This window comes from Neodiprion lecontei, chromosome 1, assembly GCF_021901455.1.
Source record: "Neodiprion lecontei isolate iyNeoLeco1 chromosome 1, iyNeoLeco1.1, whole genome shotgun sequence".
In the NCBI taxonomy this organism is placed as follows: Eukaryota; Metazoa; Arthropoda; class Insecta; order Hymenoptera; family Diprionidae; genus Neodiprion; species Neodiprion lecontei.
Genome location: NC_060260.1, coordinates 9,861,579 through 9,881,955, shown reverse-complemented (window position 1 = coordinate 9,881,955; position 20,377 = coordinate 9,861,579). Strand labels below are relative to the sequence as shown.

The 20,377-nt window shown below is 38.7% G+C and overlaps 1 protein-coding gene across 6 annotated transcripts in view; it reads left to right on the top strand.

Moving 5' to 3' along the window:
- The window catches only part of LOC107227616 (cadherin-99C), a 113,612-nt gene extending 93,981 nt beyond the window's left edge, over positions 1–19,631 (top strand). For 4 of the 6 annotated variants that reach the window (XM_046730000.1, XM_046730002.1, XM_046730001.1 and 1 more), the window contains 16 exons: positions 1,742–1,891; positions 1,966–2,184; positions 2,278–2,472; positions 3,139–3,426; positions 4,738–5,055; positions 5,140–5,280; positions 5,354–5,638; positions 5,927–6,100; positions 7,052–7,261; positions 7,360–7,491; positions 8,293–8,409; positions 8,497–8,895; positions 10,105–10,733; positions 11,253–11,483; positions 15,577–15,806; positions 17,165–19,631. In XM_046730000.1, the coding sequence (XP_046585956.1) occupies positions 1,742–1,891; positions 1,966–2,184; positions 2,278–2,472; positions 3,139–3,426; positions 4,738–5,055; positions 5,140–5,280; positions 5,354–5,638; positions 5,927–6,100; positions 7,052–7,261; positions 7,360–7,491; positions 8,293–8,409; positions 8,497–8,895; positions 10,105–10,733; positions 11,253–11,483; positions 15,577–15,806; positions 17,165–17,505 (4,059 nt within the window). In that variant the 3' untranslated portion in view covers positions 17,506–19,631. Of the gene's footprint in view, positions 1–1,741; positions 1,892–1,965; positions 2,185–2,277; positions 2,473–3,138; positions 3,427–4,737; positions 5,056–5,139; positions 5,281–5,353; positions 5,639–5,926; positions 6,101–7,051; positions 7,262–7,359; positions 7,492–8,292; positions 8,410–8,496; positions 8,896–10,104; positions 10,734–11,252; positions 11,484–15,576; positions 15,807–15,853; positions 16,159–16,223; positions 16,243–17,164 lie in introns of those variants that run through there. The other 2 variants (XM_046730009.1, XM_046730003.1) reach the window with 2 other exon arrangements.
- The last annotated feature ends 746 nt before the right edge of the window (positions 19,632–20,377 follow it).

Sequence of the window (20,377 nt, the reverse complement as noted above, 5' to 3'; positions counted from 1 at the left end):
AGATAATAACCGCACTATTTTTATAGCAAAGTAATAAACTGATCGATTCGTCAATGCATTAATCACAATGAATCGGCAAAACTCCTCATCCTCCTCCATAATTATTGATACTAATCTAGTCCTGTTTTCTATCGCTTCTTAGAGTAAAAATAGAATTATTCAAATACTCATTACCAAACAAGTGCCGTATCAGTAATTTCTTTGACTTAAATCTTATGCCGCTGAGATAACAAATTGGGAACTTGACGTCTCCCAATCTAAAAATTAAACCGAGGTCTATAATAATTATCTCTTAGCACGTAAGGATATTTTTCCATGAGGTATTCAACATTGACGCGTTGTTATGTGATGGGCGGCACGCAACAAGAATCAGCTTTAAGTTTAACAACGATACTAATCCAGCCTAACACGGCGCAGGAACAAAATGTTTAGATTGTTGGTACGAAGTTGCAGGACTTATAATTAAATGATCTGGTGTGTAATGGGATTAAATCGGCTCTCAGATCAGTCAGCTGTCTAGCTGCCAGTTCTCTTTCTTTATAAAAAATATGTTTTTGTAGTGGTGGCCGCAGTCTTTTGCAGATATTCTATAGAGTTGGATCAAATTTATCTTAACATACTTTCTCTGGTTCTTAACCGTCTTATCACTTGTCACCGCGGTATAACTTACAACATTTTGCCATTGGCTTGCAATATGAATACCGTTGGTTGACATGCTTTGTACAAAAGCCAACCGTAGAACTTGGTGAGCAAAGTAATTTGAGACGCCACGAGATACGGCAAGGACTTCCGATGAAATAGCAGGCCTTTAACCTTTTCATGCTTTCCTCTCTGCTCACCGCGAGAGGAAAGCCTTCAAATTCTAAGAAATCATTTCATCTCAATTGTTTTTGTGGAATATAGGATCTAAGATACGACGCGATTCTGCATAAAACCCCATACTTGTCTCATTTTCTTCAAGACCTTATTGTTATTTCTCTGTCGCATTAAATACTCAAAGCTGATACGTGACGTGCGGTGACAGTAAAAAATCTTGAGGTTTCGAGAAACGGGAACAGTCCTTATTCTTGAAGCCGACGTAATAGACATACTCGATAAAGTCTCTTGCGGTCCACCGATCTCGGCTACAGAGTAAATTCGAGTTATTTCAAATGGATGTTGGTCAGGCTTCTTTAAACGAGTTTCAACAGTTCGGGTGAAGCCAAATCACTGGGCGCACAGTGAAATAACAGCATTTATGTAACTGCCTGACCTTTATCCCTATGCTTGATTAACCGATATATAATTACTGGTTCAAAGATTTGTCGAGTATTTAATCATTTCACACCAGAAGGCTTTCAATTAAAGAATACTGATTTTAAATTACCTTAGTAATTATAAAACGGGGATCAATTTGAGGTCGCCATAGTGGGTAGTAGTGTACACGATAGTTCAGTTGGCTTCCATGGAAAGGTAAGTTTGCCGTTGGAAGCAAGTTCAATCATACTGGTAACAACTAATTAAGTAATATACCTACATTTTCATCCTAGCGTCTTCAATATACATTTTCCGTGCTTTAGAGCCTCGCAAAAAGTCAGCTAAGAGTTAATATTGCACTGCGGAACTGAGTAGGAATGTATCGCATGTATCACCTAACTAATAGATATGGAAATCATGAACAGATATTAGATTTATTTTTGTACTGTTACACTGGTCGATGAAACGATAGACTAAACCTGCAAAAACATTGTCAATGTTACAGGATCGAGCAAGGAACGGCTCGCAAAGATTTTCTTCGACCACCACGCTAACGGTGAACATTAAAGATGACGATGACCAGGATCCGTCCTTCATCTACCAAGGCTGCATGCTGTCCGACGGTGCTTGCATCAATCCCGAATACTCTGCATCCGTAAGTCACCATTTAATTCCGTGCATAGCTTGAAGTCCAAAGCAGGCAATTCTGATGTCTCTAACTTAACGCAGGTGTCGAGTGGGATTCTTTCCGGGATTCTCAACATTTCGCCAGAGAAGATTCAAGCCGTAGATATGGACAGCATTAACGCACCGATTCACTACTCATTTCTCAGCGGGAATCCACCTAATTACGGAGAATTTTTTGAAATCAATCGAAATACGGGTGCCGTGAAGCAAATCAAGGCAGTTGACACTACGGTCACAAAGAAATTCGACATCATCATCAAGGTGTGTTCCACTAGTCATTACATTCGAGTTAATTTCACGCGTTGTCGAATCAAGTGAGAAAATTAAAAAAAATGCACAAATCTTCATTAATAGGCTGTCGAGGTGTCTGAGGCTTCGAGATCTGCGACAGCGAAGCTGACTATCACGGTCAAGCCCGTGGATAGCAATCCTCCGGCGATCACAGCCTCCTCCGTAGAAGGTTTCGTCGACGAGAATGCCCCTGTGGGAACTAAAGTAATCGACCAGAATGGGAACCCCATAGTGCTCAATGTTTCCGATGCAGACCTGGTAAGTGTACCCCAAAGGTGTTGGATATCCTGAGACAAATAAGTGCGGATAATTTAGTTTCGATGTCACTTCGCGTTAGTCTTACGTCGAGTCGATTATGATCGTTTGTCTTATTATCGTTAATTTTGACTGCAGAGAGTGTTTTACTCTTCATCTTGTGCATGTGATTAGGTAACAGGTTGTCTCTGACCTTGATCAATGCAAAAATCTGACCAGTAAGAGGAATAGTACTTTTTCCCGCTAATAACATTCTCACGCACATGGTATCAGTATCTCATTTAAAATCTAGAACCTGACACTCCACACTAACGACGCTTAGTCATAAAAGAACCCCTCGTACGCTAACTTGGTCGGACTCCACGTCTCCAGATGCATCCAAGCTTATAGTTCGAATTTCTTTGTGCAGTCTACTGAATTTAAAGCGAACGTTGGACACACTGAAACGGAATAAAGCCTTGATCCTATTTTCTATTCGTACAATGATGTTTCTTTCGTAATCCGTTCAAGGAAGACTCTAGGGGGAGTTTCAATACATCAGGTATATATCGGGTCAGTTGTTACGACGGCTGTCTTAGTTTGGCGGCTTATGCGTCGGCAGCCTGTGAAGGAATGTGCCATACTTGTCGAATTTCATTCTGCCAAGAAACTCACCTTGAAATATTTCAGAGTCCGGAGGATCCCCAGCCCACCTACACATTTGAACTGACGACAAACTTCTTCGCGATCGACTCGTCCGGAGTGCTCGTTGTCAACGAGGAGAATCTAGACCGCGACCCGCCAAGTCCTGGACGGTTTCGATTTCAGGTTGTGGCCAGAGAAAAATCCGGCATCGCCGCTTCGTCGCCCTTGTCATTCGTGGTAACCCTTAACGACGTTAATGATAATGCTCCTGTTCTTCCAATGACGGCACCGATCACCGTACAGGCGGGTGAAACGAAGCGAAAAGTTATCAAGGTGAGACATTCATGCCATTTTAGTTTTATTTGCCTTGCATTTGCGAAATAATTTTTGCACGCATTTTAAGATCCTCCTGAAAAATGTGGTTTCCTCAAGCATCGTGATCTTCGAGAATGTACAGGTATCTCCGTATCTTGAAATCGTCACGACAAAAATCCGTTATTATAGTTCTTACGTTTGAATTGAACTTTAAAATGAAAATTGTCGAATGGATTTCTTATGTCATTGAAATCTGGTTGGTCAGCAAAGATTTGAAAGCCAAAACCAAAATGACACGCCGAAATCTTCGAAAGTCGGACAGTATATCAGTATTACAGTAGAAAATACTTCAAATGTAAAAGATGCATTTCCTTGAGGACGAATAGCTTTCACCACTGAACAAACAACCCTGATTTATACGAAATCATATGCACGATATATTCAACCTGTCTTTGTAGAACAAAAAACCAATAGAGGATGGCTTTCATTTATTTGTTAGGTATATTAGAATTTTTACTAATCGACCCTGTTTTATTTGATGACTGAATTGATTAAAAGAAAATGTGCCTAATCATTGAATAGAAATGTTTTCAACACCTGATGGATTTACTTAAATGGATATTTAATCGGAGAATATATAAGCACACAAAATTTCTAAGATATGAAAATCGAATCTGGCAACAAAAATGTAGCTTGTAGATGCGAAATTTCGCTTTTCATCAGGTGAACTGTGAATTTCAACTCAAAAGTAAACATTTATATCAGCTTTATGAAGTTTGAAAGGATAGTTTTTTTATTAAGAGCTTTGAAAAATAAATGAAGTTTACTTTGGCCACGCTATAATTAAAAGTTTTGGATAAAAATTTAAGAACTTCAGAATCGCGACTTAATGGAACTGATTGTGTGAACCGAGATATCCGCTACTCGATGTAGGGTAGAATTACCGTTTTTGACCACTGCACCATCTTAACCATTTTTGACAAATGTTTTATTTATCACTGATACTATGAATCTATTTCTAATATTACAATATTCTCAATCCAAATATTGAACTAATTACAAAACATTTCTCAACAGTAAATTTATAACGAAACATTTTAACATTCCATTGGAAAATAATTCTTACAATGATCGAAGTTAACTATACATTTTCGTACTACTTTCTGTTTACATTAACATCGATGTGACTACAGATTGATCGATCAACAGCCACATATACGGTGTTAAGGTGGCCAAAAACGGTACACCTACCCAAGCTTATCCCGATCGTACCAAATCTTTGTTTCCTTCTAAATAAATGAATACGATTTGCCACGATTACGAAAACAGGTGGAAGCCACCGACAATGACGAGGGTGAAAATGCTGAGATAACCTACAGTATCTATCACGTATCGAACAACGGGATACAGAAGTTCAAGATCGACTCAAAGTCAGGGGTCATAGAGTCCGTAGGCAAACTGAATGCTGGCGAACAGTACAGTATCACGGTCCAGGCTACCGACAACGGTGGAAAGTTTACACAAACCATTGTTGAGGTGAATGTTATCCCGGGACCGAATACCAGAAGTCCTGTCTTCCAGCAGCCAGTCTACGAGGTCCAGGTCAGCGAAGGTGCTTCAATAAACTCTACCGTTGCCACAATCACCGTAAGTATTCGTCCGCGTATTTCGAAAAACACGTTCAACATTTTGTCCCAGCTCCTTATCGCTATTTTTGGCAATATTTTCCAGGCCATTGATCCAGAAAACGATCCTGTCTCGTATGCCATTCTCTCTGGGAATGACTTGCGCCAATTTGCGATCGGTGACAAGTCCGGAGTCATAACAGTCATAAGGAAACTTGACAGAGAGGATCTTACGCGTTATCAACTGGTGAGCGACCGTCTTTGCATCCCGGAATGTATTCGTCTTCCATGCCAGTATTTTGTATCATTTAAATTTGCAGCTGATCAAAGCGGAGGACACTGGTGGACTGTCGAGCACGGCAACGGTGAATATCAAAGTGACTGACATAAACGACAAGAATCCTGAGTTTGAGAACTTGCCTTACGAGTTTACGGTCAAAGAAGGTGAAGCTAGGAAGCTGATTGGCCGCGTACATGCGTCCGACGCCGATGAAGGCATCAATGCTGAAGTCACTTATTTCGCCCCTGACGATATTCCATTTACCGTAGACCCTGAAACCGGAGACGTTCTGACTAAAATTGCTCTCGATTACGAGCAAAACCACGTAAGTTCTGTCTCCTTATCGCAACCTTTTCTTAGTAGCGCAAATTTCCTTAATACATGTTAAAAGTATTTTAACCACCAAAACTTGCACCCTCTCCAATCAATGCCGTTCATTTCTTGATGAACGCATATGGTTTTAATTTGTCCATCGTGTAACAACAACAGCATTGGTCAACTACCAAGGCACCAACACTCTATTATTGCTAAATTCACGAACCTTCGTTCTGCAAGTATGAAAGATGCATTTTTTTCTGAATTGCAAAAATCACAACAAGACGTCGACTTTCAGGAATATAAATTTGTGGTGACGGCCAGAGACGGAGCTCCGGATCCTCGTCTTGCTACAGCCACGGTGACGGTCCGAGTCATAGACGTTGAGGACGAGGTTCCCATCTTCCACCAGAGCAGCTACGAAGCCCGAGTTAAAGAGAATGTACCCGACTACATGGTCACCCAAGTGATGGTAATTAGTTTCATCTATGGAAGCACTGTTGACTGTCTGACCCGGTATGCAGGCTCTTGGGTCCTTTTGTTTTGAAAAAGAATGATTAAACCCTGATTCGGTCGTGTGCGATTTAAGCGGGTTTGTTTGGGTGGTCAAATACAATTCTGGGAGTTGAGTAAGTTGATATAAAAAAATTTGGAATCAGAATAAGCGATATAAGTTTCGAATGATTGTTATTCTTTTTCTTTTTTTTTTTGGCTTTCCCAAGAATTGGTTTCGGATTACATATGTTAATGACAATCGGACACAGTTTTCCCTTCAACACTTCAACCCACGGAGTAGGAGTTCGTATTGTAAAACCGAATATTGCTTCGAGTGTTCGGAATATCTCATTTCCCAGAATCCAATTTGGTCAACAGCCTCAAAACTGACCTCATAAATATGGTTTGTTGCAGTGCAATTCGAATTTCCCAACTGATTCGGTTTGCAATTAGTAACTAATTCGCGTAAAAATGATAAACATCAAATCTTACGCCAATTTGCTAAAAAGGAAAAAGTCTAGTACTCATCAAATATTTGGTAATTGGTAGAGTAATCAAGGTGAACATAATCAGTTTTGAAATCAAGATGTTTGGAAATTTCATTGGTCACCTTTGTTGGACACTTTTGACATCGATAGTACATTGTCGCCCCGTTCACTTTCATCCACACATTTTCCGGATACATGTTCAAACTATTAGATCCCATATGACGATAAAACCTGTTACCGTGACGAACATTCTGTTTCGGTTATTCTTGTGTTGGGATAGTTTTGCAAAAACTGATAGGTGTTACTGAACCGCGTTGCGGGGTCGTTGAATGTGCGGTAACGTAAGAGATGAAAAAAAGGTTCACCCACTGCGAGGAACGTTGAACCGTTGCTCGTATTATATATTCATGGTAATTTGAAGCTGATGCGATTTTTTCCAGGCCGATGATCCGGATACTAAGAAACAGGTTACCTACGTTATCAAGCAAGGAGATACGGATCTTTTCAGTATAGACCCGAAGACCGGGATCATTAAAACGGTCAGAGGTCTAGACTACGAACGAGACAACCAGCACATCCTTCTTGTGGGAACAGCCGAAAACACCAATGATCTACCCGGAGCTACGACCAGAGTCGTCGTCAATGTTTTGGTAAGTGAATTCAATCCAGACTCAAACCCAGAACGGGCTTCATCCTTCTCTCGAAATTCAAAACGCACCCTTTCATCTTCGCTAATCTTTATCTGCAGGATATGAACGACATCCCTCCGGTCTTTACCTCAATACCGCGTCCCATCACGCTGGACGACGATGCTCCTATAGGAACAACGGTCATCAATCTTGTTGCTACGGACTCCGACGGTACTGCTCCAGGAAACCAGGTATGACGATGATGGCTTGTTACAAACATATAGAGCATTCCACGGCAACTCAGTACATTTCTGACTCCTACCCACCGATGATCTTGTTTTCGAGTTAGGATCTTATACTTGCATTTAATACTATGAACAATCGGCACGTTCCAATTTCTCACACCTTTCCGATAGTTTTATATTTTATTCAGTAATTCTCATTTGCTGGCGTATCCATCACTTCGAAATACATACTACAAACTTTTTGTAAAGAAATCAAAAGTACAAAGTCTTTTCTCGAGGCTTAAGTAATGTTAAAAAATAAAAAATCGACATGAGTGTAAGATACTGTTTCTGATGCAGATACAGAGTTTCAGGTCTCGACATTCTTTTTTCAGTGAATTTTTTTTTTTTTCTGTGGACCAGAGACTGAACTGTCACTACGATAACTTCCACGACATTTTTGTTGTTTCTAGAATCCGAAGCAAAGTAATAATATCCACTTTTGAGATAAACCTGGAACTGATAAGACTTTATTGAATGAATGATCAATTTATTTTAACTCAAGTATTCAACACTAAGGTTTCCTATCGTTTAATCTCATTACGAAACTTCATTCGGAAGACATTGTCATTCGATTGACGGATTTTCTACTGTACAGGATTGAAAAACGTATACTATAGATCGTGAAAACGTTTACCAATAACCAACTAATTTATCGCTGAACTATGATAGTTTCCTTAGGAGATCTACAATGTCACTATTCGGTCAGCGTTACTCAGTCGGGAGTTTCGTACGTCCAGACTTGATTAATAGGCAATTTGCTTTTAGGTGCGCTACGAGATAATTGGTCGAGGTATTGCGAACAAGTACTTTCTCGTAGACCCCGACACCGGAGTGCTCAGAGTGCGCGATGATCTGCGCAAGGAGACGAATTCCGAGTACCAGGTAATATGTTCGACCGGAAGAAGTTATTCCGAAGTACGAAACATAGAATTCAACGATTGACTAACTAATGTATTCTCGTTTCACCAGGTCGACGTTAAGGCCCATGACCTTGGCGAACCTCAGCTGTCCTCGGTTACGACGGTGCGCATCTCGGTGCGACACGTCGCCACTGTGCCACCTGAGATTGGCTTGGGTTTCGCCGAGGATTCGTACACGGTAGAAATCCCCGAAGACGCAACTGATAACACTTTGATAAAAACTCTGACTATCATCAACAACCATGCCCACGACACTCCGCCGCTCAAGTGCGCCATCTATAGTGGCAATGACGACGGATTATTCGATGCCAATATCACGGAGGAACGAAACTGTGCCTTAAAACTTAAGAGAGGAGCGCTTGACTACGAAACCACGGAATCGTATCGCATCAAAATCAAACTCGAATCACTGTCTGGTCTTGTCAACGCCGACCGGAACGTAACCACGGTGAGTGCATTTTAAAGCCACGAAGTTAGATAGTCACCGGAGTTTGTGGAATGATATTTAGCACATTGTCGAGTCGGAAAGGTTGATGGGGTTTTTATCAAGGAATCCATGAACGCCAATTTTGTTGGAAGTGTGATCCGGTATTGTCAAGAAATTTCCGATTTTAGAGGCAAGCGGACATACCGTTCGTCCAAGATCAGATATTTCATTTGATTTATTCACAACTTGCCGTTTCTCTGTTTCCAGATATATAAGGAAGTTATTGTAATCACTTCGAAAATTAAAGGTTGAGTTTTCACTAGATCTCGACGTTTAAAGATCTAGAGAATCACCTCCGTACACACCTGAGTGCGCGTATGTATGCTTGGATGTATGTGGTCAAGTTTTTTGTTCGAGGACATCTCGAGAACCAGTAACTGGATTTTAATGATTTTGATCTCAATCGTTGCGGCTTTTCTTAGAAACTTAGACGTGCTTAGATTTTGGCTTTGATCAGTTCGGTATTTTTGAATTATTTAGATAGCAAAATTCCAAACAGTAAGACAAAAGTGATGATATCTTGAGGACAAATGAACTGATTCGTATGAAAATTGGTATCGCAACGTTTGTTTAGGTCGCTGATCACGAATCTAGAGTCAGATTTGAAAAATTTTAATTTGGCGTATTCAGTACACCGAAAAAAATTTAAAACATTTGGATTTTGATAGAAATTGGTAATTGAAGGTTTTTTGGGTCGCTGCTCATGAATCTGAGGTCAAATGTGCGAAATCCAAAATAGCGAAGAAAAAAATCTAAAAATATTCGGATTTTAGTAGAAATTAGTGGATCGAGGTTTTTTGCATCCCCGACAACGAATCCAAGGTTAGCCTCCTAAAATTTGTAATGGTGTATCCATTACAGTGATTAAAAATAAAAAATAACCGTCATATTTCAGTGTGATATGGTACCTGAGAGCTTTTGAATCGTTAATCACGGATCTGACTTTGTAGATCGAAACTCGAATTGGATATTATTATTTGTTTTCTGTAAACTTGGAATCTGCGGTTTGAAAACGGGAAGTTCGAGGGCTGGCTCACGGTTAGCTTAAAGCCGCTCGTTTCCATAGCAGTCAAACGCTTACAATCTACGAAAATGTTGGAAATTTTGTAATTTCTACTTTGACCCAAAAATTCACAGCATTCATACAACCCATTGCTTGAATTGTTGCAGGTTAAGATCCAGGTACTCGACGTAAACGATAACAAGCCAAACTTCGTCTTCCCAGAAGAAGGTAAAGCGTTGACGAAGGGCAGATATTTCGCGGCTATTCCAAGGACAGCGCAATTCTCGTCGACAGTTGTTCAGGTGAAGGCACAGGACAAAGACAATGGAAAGTACGGAAAGCTTGAGTACAGGATACTGAAGGGACGTGGTTCTGACTACTTTGCGATAGACGGCTTTTCCGGCATCATCCGGACGGCAAGCACCTTCGACAACGTCGACAACTCGGAACTGCCATTCAAATTCAACGTCCAAGTCAGGGACAATCCGAACTCAACAACAGATTCGAACGCCATTGAGGCACCGGTGATAGTAAATTTGATTGGACGTGAAAACCTCCTGGTTCTCGTCGTCGAGGATGCGTCAGCCGATGTACTGCAGAAGGAAGTGCCCAAGATCGCGTCAGTCATCGAGGAAAAGACCGGACTCCTAGTCGGTGTTGAAAGAGTAGCCGTCCGGCATTCAATCACCAAGAATGGCACCGTTGAGACCATTCCAGGGGACTCAAATTTCTATTTCTACGTGATCGACCCCGTCACCGAGAAAATCCTCGAAGGAAACAGCTCGCAGATGCAAAGGCAAGTCTCTTCGCAACCGTTTCATCGATCGAATGATCGGAAATTCAAAGTCAGCTTCAGTGAGATATCGTAAAAAATAATATCACCTGGTTTTTGAATTACTGTAGCCAAAGCTACAAAGTGGTTTTTTCGTTTTTCCATCAGTAAACATTTTCACTGATTTTTGTCCTCGAATTCACTCAATTCGTTTGGTGAGCGGGCAATTTTATTCGTGGGAGTGAAATATCTGTTCAGAGAATTCCGAGTGGCTGCTTAAGTAGCAATGTGTAATTCATTTCACGGAATGCATAATATCCCGGGATAATTATAACGTACATCATTTTGTGATACAACCGCCCAGGCAGCTGCGAACACAGCTGTGCAAACACAGTGTATACTAATTTTGTTATTTCGCGTATTGTTTTTTTTTTTTGTTCTCATTTGGCCTTTTCACCCGAATTTTTCACAGTTACTTGAAATTTCCGTATGAAATAGTCGTGTGGCTTTGTGGCTTTACTTACGTTGTAAATTTTTTTTCAGAGTACTTTTGAACAAGCCTGCCATATCCAGCATCACCTTTGACGTGTCCACCCTGATCCACGCAACTGCCACCAATATCCACGTGCCCGTGTCGCTACCTGAACCCGTCGTCAAGCAGACCACCATTGCATTCAGCGGCGAAGTCTTTCCTTATGCTCTGATTGTCATCGCTTGCGTTATTCTTGTCCTAGGGATCGCTGGGATCATTTATATTTGCGTGTCCTGGTCAAGGTGAGTGGGTGTATTTTATCTTTCGTAAATTTCAACGATCAAATGTAACTTCTACTGTTTAACGGCTTCCAACTGGCCTGGATGAAAAACTCAAAATTTGATTAAAAAATCTCAATCCGTGGACGTTGGAAATTTTTTTTTTTTAAATTCACCACTAACTTAAAAATTCAGGATTAGATGCGAAAACTCTGGAATTATTTGGACCAAATTTGCTGGTAAATTCTTAGATTCACTGCAAATTTCTCTCAGCTATTATGGTTTGATAATGTTTTCCAAATAATTCCAAAAACTTTGAGCCCACAGGATTTTACGGAGTCTCAGCGATTGAGTGTTAATCACAATATCAAAAAATTTGTCATGTGAGCTGCATAAGGTATTTTTTATGTATATGATTGTCAAGGTGAAGATAATGATGTAGATTAAAATAGTTGCAGGCTAGCGAATTTCATTCCAATAGCGAGAATTTATACCGTATACATTTTCTGTAAATATCACAGTAATTATTCAATCAAGCCGAGCCGTAGGATTTACACTATAAAACAGACTACTATAATGGATAGCAATTCATGAAATCAATAAATGAATAGATAAAATTCAAATTTAGATCCAAGTGTTCATCCTAAACACTTGAGATAAAGTTTAATTTCGTGAATTCTGGTGCGTTGTGAAATTCAATAATTCCATGAAAGCCGTTGGAATCATTCGAGCGACGCTTCTTTTGGCTCGCTTTACAATGGGAAAATATCTGATTATTCAGACAGCTGAGAAGAGCCCGAGGTTGAAATCCAAACAGTTACATCTTTCGTTTCTTCTACTGTTAAACCCTCGTGCAAACAGATTTCATATTATTGACGCTCACCAGAATTTTCTGCTGCCGCACGTACAGAATAATGTTTCTAAAATCTCGGGAACGTTATTCTAAGGTTTCAGTCGAGTGGTTAAACAAATTTGGTGGAAAATTGGTGTCTCGATTCGAAATGGCTAACAAATCAAATGGCTCAACGAGTAAGCTCATGTAGACAAACGAAGTTTCTCACTTTTCGAAATTACTGTCGTGAAAAAAGAGGATCAGAAGAAAAAGGTGAATACTACATCCTGCTGGAAAAGAATCATAAAATCTGATTGAAAAAAAAAAAAAAAATTGCGTGAAGAAACGATGAGTATGTGTCACTGAAATTCCTAAAAATTACTAGTGGCAGTTTATTCGAACTGAGCTGATAGAGTCAGGAATTCATGGTAATTAAAACTCGTAAACTTTAATGCGTGATCGAATTTGGAAAACATATTCAATCTTATAAATTCATTATTTCAGAATTTTCATAAGATTTCTGATTGAAAATAATATAAAATATATGTATATATATATATATATATATATCAATCGTAATATCGCAATGAAGTTCGATCATCATCCGTTCTGACGGATGTATTGTGAGAATTATCTTATAAATTAATTATTGAATTATGCAACGCTTATGCTTTCTCGTAAGCAGTCGTATCAGAAAATTATCGCGTCCCTCGGAAACTTTCATCCATTCGTAAATTCTCTTTAAAAAAAGATTAAATTACTATGAAATTTTAGGACTCTTTTTCAGCAGGGCAGGCTTGATAGAAGAAGAATAATACGATCTACATGGAGAGACTTTTGGAATCGTTTCATACATTTCTTACAACTTGTGTTATTCGAAATACCGATTTTTAAGCTTATTTTTGAAAATTTGTTATTTATCCCTATCACTTTTTTACACTTTCAATTTTCCATTGGTCAATCATTATACTGTTTCAAAAAGTACAATACCAACTCTTCTTCTTCAAGATTATAATAATTCATATAGAAATACTATATACGATCTATTATTGTAGAAATTACTATTTCAGTACCTCAATTACCCCTAAATTCGTACATTTCATTGTAATTATGGATAAGCAATAAAAAGCAAACAATTGTACCAAAAGTCTCCCCACGTAGAGCTACGGAAAGATTCATGCGAAGATCACCTGACGAAGATCTCAGGTGCTCAGAGGGTTCGTTAATTTCATCAACTTACGTGACCTATTCGTATTTCTTTGGAATGGAGTCAGATCATGTCTCCAGTTGTTCGTAATTCACGTGTATTAGATGCATTCTCACAGCGATTGTCACGGGTTCATGCAACGTGAGACTATTACGCAACGAAACACGGTCGTTCGGGGTGATGTACAAAGTGACGATGCGACGCGTCTGAAATGCGAATTCTCATCGCGCGTGTCACAGCTAAAACTTCCTCAAAGCGATTGAAAAACTTGTTAAGAAAGCCAAATTTTAGGGTTGCAATAGATGAAGAGGAAATTTTCGATAAATACTTTTGTATATTAAAATATCGGAAATTTGCATAAAAATTGAGAAAAAGTTATGAAAAATAATTACGTTGCTAAAATCAAACAATATAACGGTATAAGAGGAGTTCAGAGAATCTAAAACAAAAGAACAATTAAGGCATTCGTCCGAATTACTGATTATCTCTCGATATATTCAGTTAATTATTATTCGTGAAACGTGGGAAATCACGATCTTCTGTTCAGCAGACTTTAATACATTAATTTACATCGATAATCCCACATCTTACAATTGGAAAGAAAAATAATCAGTCATTGAAGCGTATCTTCGCTGAACAGTATTTTCAGAGACAGTCGCACAAAAAATTATAAAGTCAATTCGAGGACAATGAAGTTTTTTAAAAGAAAGCTCAGGGATGTACGTTTCAAAGGATCAACAGGATTTATAAAAACAGAAGGTTGTGAGGTTTACATGTTACACATAGAATAACAAAACGGTTCAGAACATCCTGAAAATGTTTAGGACGAACAAAAAAAGATATGCGAAAAAAGAAAAAGAATTTCGCCGAAAATCGTGGAACGCCAAAACTCGAAAATTATGTGTGAATATCTCCCAATTTACCTAATTCTCCCATTTCCAAAATATCTCCCATTTTTACGTTCGGAATCCTGGTTATTTCTAATTTTCGGTTTTTCTGATATTTTACATTCGCTAGTTGATTAAACTACGCTGTGTGAGTATAGTTTAATTTTCAGAACTTTAATTTTCGAAACTTTGATCTCTTGTAACTTGAATGATCGGAATCATGCATTTCGGAACTTTGAGCCGTCGGGTTTCCGATCATTCGAAACTTTGATGTTTCGTAAAAGTTTGATTTCCTTACTTCAAGTTTCACCACCAAATAATCCGAAATTAGGCTCTTGCGGAACTTTTAAAATTCGGAACTTGAACCCCGTCCCGTTTACGCAAATTACTCAGTAGGTACGTACTCACATTACATGAGTAAATATATCTAAAAAACAGTCATATTGCAGATCCGTGCACGCTGCACTCACAAAATTATTCGTATTACTGAAAATTACTAAACGTTCAAAGAACTTGCGGCGCACAGTTAAAATAGTACCTTGTAACTGCTCGAATAGCGAATTGTCAAGTGCAGTAGGAAAATATCGTTTTCAATTTTCTCCCACGGACGCTGCTGGCCTCAATTTCATTAAAGTTTTTCTCGAGCCCGAGCCTGCTTGCGTTGCCATATCCGGGCTCAGGGTCATCGCAATTCTTGGCTTAACATGTACTGAATGTCGGACTCGATTAAGCAATTAGGAGTAACACTAAATTCAATGGAGTACGCGCCGACAGTTTGACTCTCCCAGCTTTTCGCTCAATTACACTTACAGAGCCACCGTGTTTGAATTCAAGCAGATTGCGAGTGGATGGCTGATTCAGATAACGAGAATAGGCATTGTTATCTGTAGAATTTCAGCACTCTGCTGATTCCGAATGTCATGGTGGACTGGCCAGAAAATTTCATTTGACTTAGCAGCGTCTTCTCTGTTATCAAATTTTGTTCCGTAGTTAAAGATGTCGAATCCAAACGATCGATACTAAAAGGTTCAAACTTTTCAGCAACGTGACCAGTGTTGATGCCTGATCAAAGAACAGCTGGCACCCATTGGAACTGGAAAGAAAACAATTATAGGTTTTCGATTCAGGCCAAAAATGTTCAATTCAGGCCCATCAACGACTATTTGAAAAATGTTTGATGTGATTTTTTAGGTACAAAGCCTACAAGGAGCGCATGCAAAGGATGTACGTAGTGCCGAGGTACGATCCTGTCTACGTAGAGCCTAATCTCAAGGAGTACGAAACTCAGGTATTGCAAATGAGTGTACCGGTCGATGACAACGACAGCTATAACGATCTACAGCTTGATTTCAGCAACAAAAATCATGCTTTCAGTCTCGACAACGTAAGCTACATAACAAAGGACCATGGAGGTAGTACCGGTGAGTTCACACGTAGTAATTTCATTTGTTTTTTTGTCGTGCCATAGCCGGAAATGTCAGTTAAACGGACCAGAAACAGAAGGGGAGAGGGAGACAGAGAGATAATGCTTTTTATTAAGCGCTTTGGGAATGCTCCCTTACAGCGCGACAGTGTAATACATTGGTAACAAAAGATTATACATTAAACGTAGTACGGAGCTCCTTTAGAATTAGAATTAGAATTAAAATAAAATAATATAAAATAAAATCGTCTTACATGAAGTAAAATAGGATAAAATGAAGTGAAATAAAATAGAATAAAATGAAGTAAGGTATAATTAGATAAAAATGAAATGGGTGCATGTGTCCTGAAGGTAAAAATATATAGATTAACTAATGTCATTAAAAACTCAGGGACAACAATTTTACAATTTCCAGATGTAATCTACGCGTCGGAGGCCAACAGGCCTGACCTCATTTCAGGGGAGAGAGAGAGAGAGAGAGGGAGAGGGAGAGGGAGAGGGAGAGGGAGAGGGAGAGGGAGAGGGAGAGGGAGAGGGAGAGGGAGAGGGAGAGGGAGAGGGAGAGGGAGAGGGAGAGGGAGAGGGAGAGGGAGAGGGAGAGGGAGAGGGAGAGAGTGAGAAGTGTCAGTCATGGCAAATCATCGAATACACGTTATTTTTTGATATAGGCAATATTTCAAATTATCAACGATTGCAGAATGTTCAATTACTCTTCCAAGGCCCAAATCTTCGCGATTATCCAGTTATTCAATAGGATAAAATTCTGTCATTAGGCATCAAAAGCCATTTCACGCACCTATAGATACGATGATTTACTCGACACCAGAGCTTCCAAAAGAGTCCATTTACAAAACTTTGATCACTATCTCTTCCATCATTTTCATTACAACAACTGACGATTTCAATTCTTTCATCATTTGTGGTGTTTTTCTACTGGAATCGTTAATCTCTGAAAAGTAGCATTTATTTTGCTTGGATACACCTTGATTAACCGGGGTCATACCTTTTAAAATCCTGAGTGCATCAAACTTTTTTTTATGTGCGTGTGATTCTGAACTTTCACAATTATATCGCACCGGCGAGAGATCTACGATCATTCTTTATATTTGTGTTATTGAAGTCAGATGATTGCGAAAGTATATGTATATTCAAATATGAACAACGTTTGAAATATAAAAAATATTTGACAATAAAATCTTTGATCTTATTGGTATATACCTCTTTATATATACTGCAGTACCGAATTTTTACCTCTGTGAATAATTAATCAAGTAATCCTGATAATCCTTGTATAAAAACAAGATTGTATCACTGATAAAATATCGAGTAGAAAAATTTTTCTCTTCTGTCCGGCAGGCCAACAGAGTCCGGTGAGTTCGGAGGCAGCAACAACAGCGCGAGCATCTAGCATAGCTGGAAACCACGGCGAATCAAACGCCCAGTCCTTGCGTCGCAATACCCTTGGAAGAAAAAATGTGAACCTGAATAACATGAACAATATGAACACACTGAATAGTCACAGTAACCTGAGCCACGACACGCCGGTGCTCAACCCGCTTTACAGCCACGGCGACGATCTGCTCAACCCGAGTTCGTCGAACGACAACGTGACGTTTAGGGAAAGAAAGGACTATTCCCACTTGGGATTCACATACCTGGGCGACCAGAGTCCCGTAGAAACTACGACGGAGTTGTAGTGAGCCATAGGAATGAAAATCCCAGGGGGGAAACGGCCACAACCGGATGATACACAGGCTGGTTCCATTTCGCGTGCAGGAAACGTGGCGAAACCAAGAAGATTCGCTTTGATCGTATCGAGTTACTTGGGAATCGAAAAGATTGCCGCAAAGTGGGCACGTTGTGAAAAGATTCGCTATATTCGATGACAATTGACGAAAGACAACACCGAAGAACGTGTTTTCAGAGTGTGAGTTAATATTTACTGATTCGAGCGGTGTTGGATTGACATCATTGGAATGGACATTTTTTTGGCAGTGTGACACTCGTTAAATCGCGAAGTGGATTATCTGGACGGATAAATAAATTGGACGGAACTTGAGTGTCGCAGATAATATGGACGTACAACGATGTCGTCATCGCGATAATACTTATGACTGTAAAGTGTACTTAACTACTATTATACGTTTTTTATCCACTAAATAGTAAAGAAAGTATGCACTTGTGTAATATACACAGCTGCGGATTATGTTTTTGTTTGTTGCTATTTTATTATTGAAGATATTGTAAAAATAATTAATCGAGTAATTGTTTATACAGCGAATGTGTGTATGCTGATGTGCGGCGGAAATATTTTTTTTTATTGTTATTAGTCTTTATCTGTATAATAATAACGCATTACTAACGAGAGGTTACAAGTGAGACGATAAATCGTATTAGTTTAGTACTTAACTGAAACCGATATTCTATACTATTCATGCAACAAATACGTATATTTCATTGATATATTATTAGGAACGGTAATATTGAATCACAGTGATTGCTCGGATATGTAATTCGAAAAATTCTTTACTCACAATTATGGTATCCATCAGTAGTCAATAACCGTCCATTAGGTTAGGAGTTAAGTTATAGGTATACATCATTACATGTGTACAATGAAAGTAAGTGAAATCGTTACGCAGTAATCGAACGCTTTGAAGATTATAACTGCTGACCTGGTAATGTAATATGTATCTGGGGCTTTTCACGAAAACTGGGCCAACTCCAAACCTCCGTTTTTTTATCCCTCCAGGGATTTGTTACACTATGTAAGATTAACGTGACTGACTTCTTTCAAGAACTTTCGTGTGCCCCGTTCCTGAGTCCCCAAGATTCAAAATTTGGCTTTTTACGATATCCAAAATTCAACCAAGTGCATGGAATACTATGAAATATGTCAAAAAATTTCAAAATGTCTGTATGAACTAAATCATTGTTAGCTTCATTCGTGCGTCAAGTTTTATTATTAGTATCATTTTTTTTTTAATATTCATCGAAAATTCATCTTAAGCAGCTCACCTTCAAATCTTGCGAGAATTATATTCTTCTCTTTTATTAACAGTGCAAGTGAAACTGGTGTGTATCTGATATTAATGAATATTAGTAAGCTCGCGTGTAGGCATATATAAGTCATCGAAATTGTGTAATATTTGTCAAAAGTTTTTTATGTGCCTTTTGAAATCGATAGTTCTCTAGTCATGACTGATCGATTTTCAATGAAAAAAATGGAAACTAAAACGACGCGGTACGCATTTTCATTGCATCATGTGTACGCAGGAATTTGAGGTTCGATAGAATGAGCTAACGAGTAATATTTCATCTTCGTTTCGGCGTGCCTAATTATCACTAGTTCTCTAAGTTCTTTTCAGGATTCACACTGAAAATAATGCGCAGCAATGTCAAATATTTCAAATCACTTTCGCTTGTAAAATTTCAAAAAACAGCGTTACTTGGAAAAAAATGTCCAAATTGTACTGCTCTCGAGTTTTAGCAAGTTTGACATCGATTATTTGAATAATCTAAGCTTTTGAATCTTGACATCTTCCGGCACGAACTTTCATTGAAAGGAAAAGTAAGTAATACACTTGACATTACTGAACGCGATTTTGGGCTCAAATTGAAAAACCGAGAACTCTCAAACTCATTAATGCGAGCACGAGCTGCGGTCAGCTTTATGCAAGCTGCGTAATAGTCGAAATATCGCCGTTGAATTTTATCAGATGTAGGTCGATAGCATAATATTATATTTAATTGAATGAAACGGAGAAATTATTGTAAAAATTTGTTGATAATTATTAATAAAAAATCATTATATTTACCTAAATGATAAACGTTCAAAATTAGGTAATCGTTCTACGGGTCGTCTACAAGTGGAGCATCACTCGGTAACTTTACATCCTGTTCCCACGGTTAAATGAAGAGGTGACATTTAGCAAACAAAAAAGATCTGCCATTCGCGTGGTTGAATCTTAGCTCTCAACATATTTCAGCCATGAGTACTTTGCTATTTGTTGTGATACGAATCGTTGTAACTTGCAAATCAAATTCAAACTTCTGACTGTAGATGATAGCCAACTTTAAGTGTATTTTCTTGTCTTTCGGTTTTCGTTAAAATATAACTAATATTTTTGTGCAGTATATAATCTGTAATGTGTACAAATCACCGATTTCTACTTTTTAACCTCGCTCACTTGTTCGGTTACCATTATTGCTTGAAATGAACTATGCCCATTTTCGCGTGAACATAAATTCACACATAATCCCGGTGAGTTCCTCCGACTTTTACAATTTTATATCAGTCTTAAGATCGTTGACAGCCCCTGTCAGTTATCGAGGACTAATAATAACGTCACTCGTCGACCATAATAACGTCAAGAATATTTCAGTCACGATTTCACCTCTGACAAAAACCTGAAAAGTCTGAACCTAAAACTGAATAAAACAGAAACAATGTGAGAGTATAATTTGAAATCAATGAGAGAAAAAAGGTACTCAGAAACATAAAAGAGTGGTACATGGAAAAAATGATCAATTGATAGACTAAATCGAAGTAAAAGAAAAAATCATAGC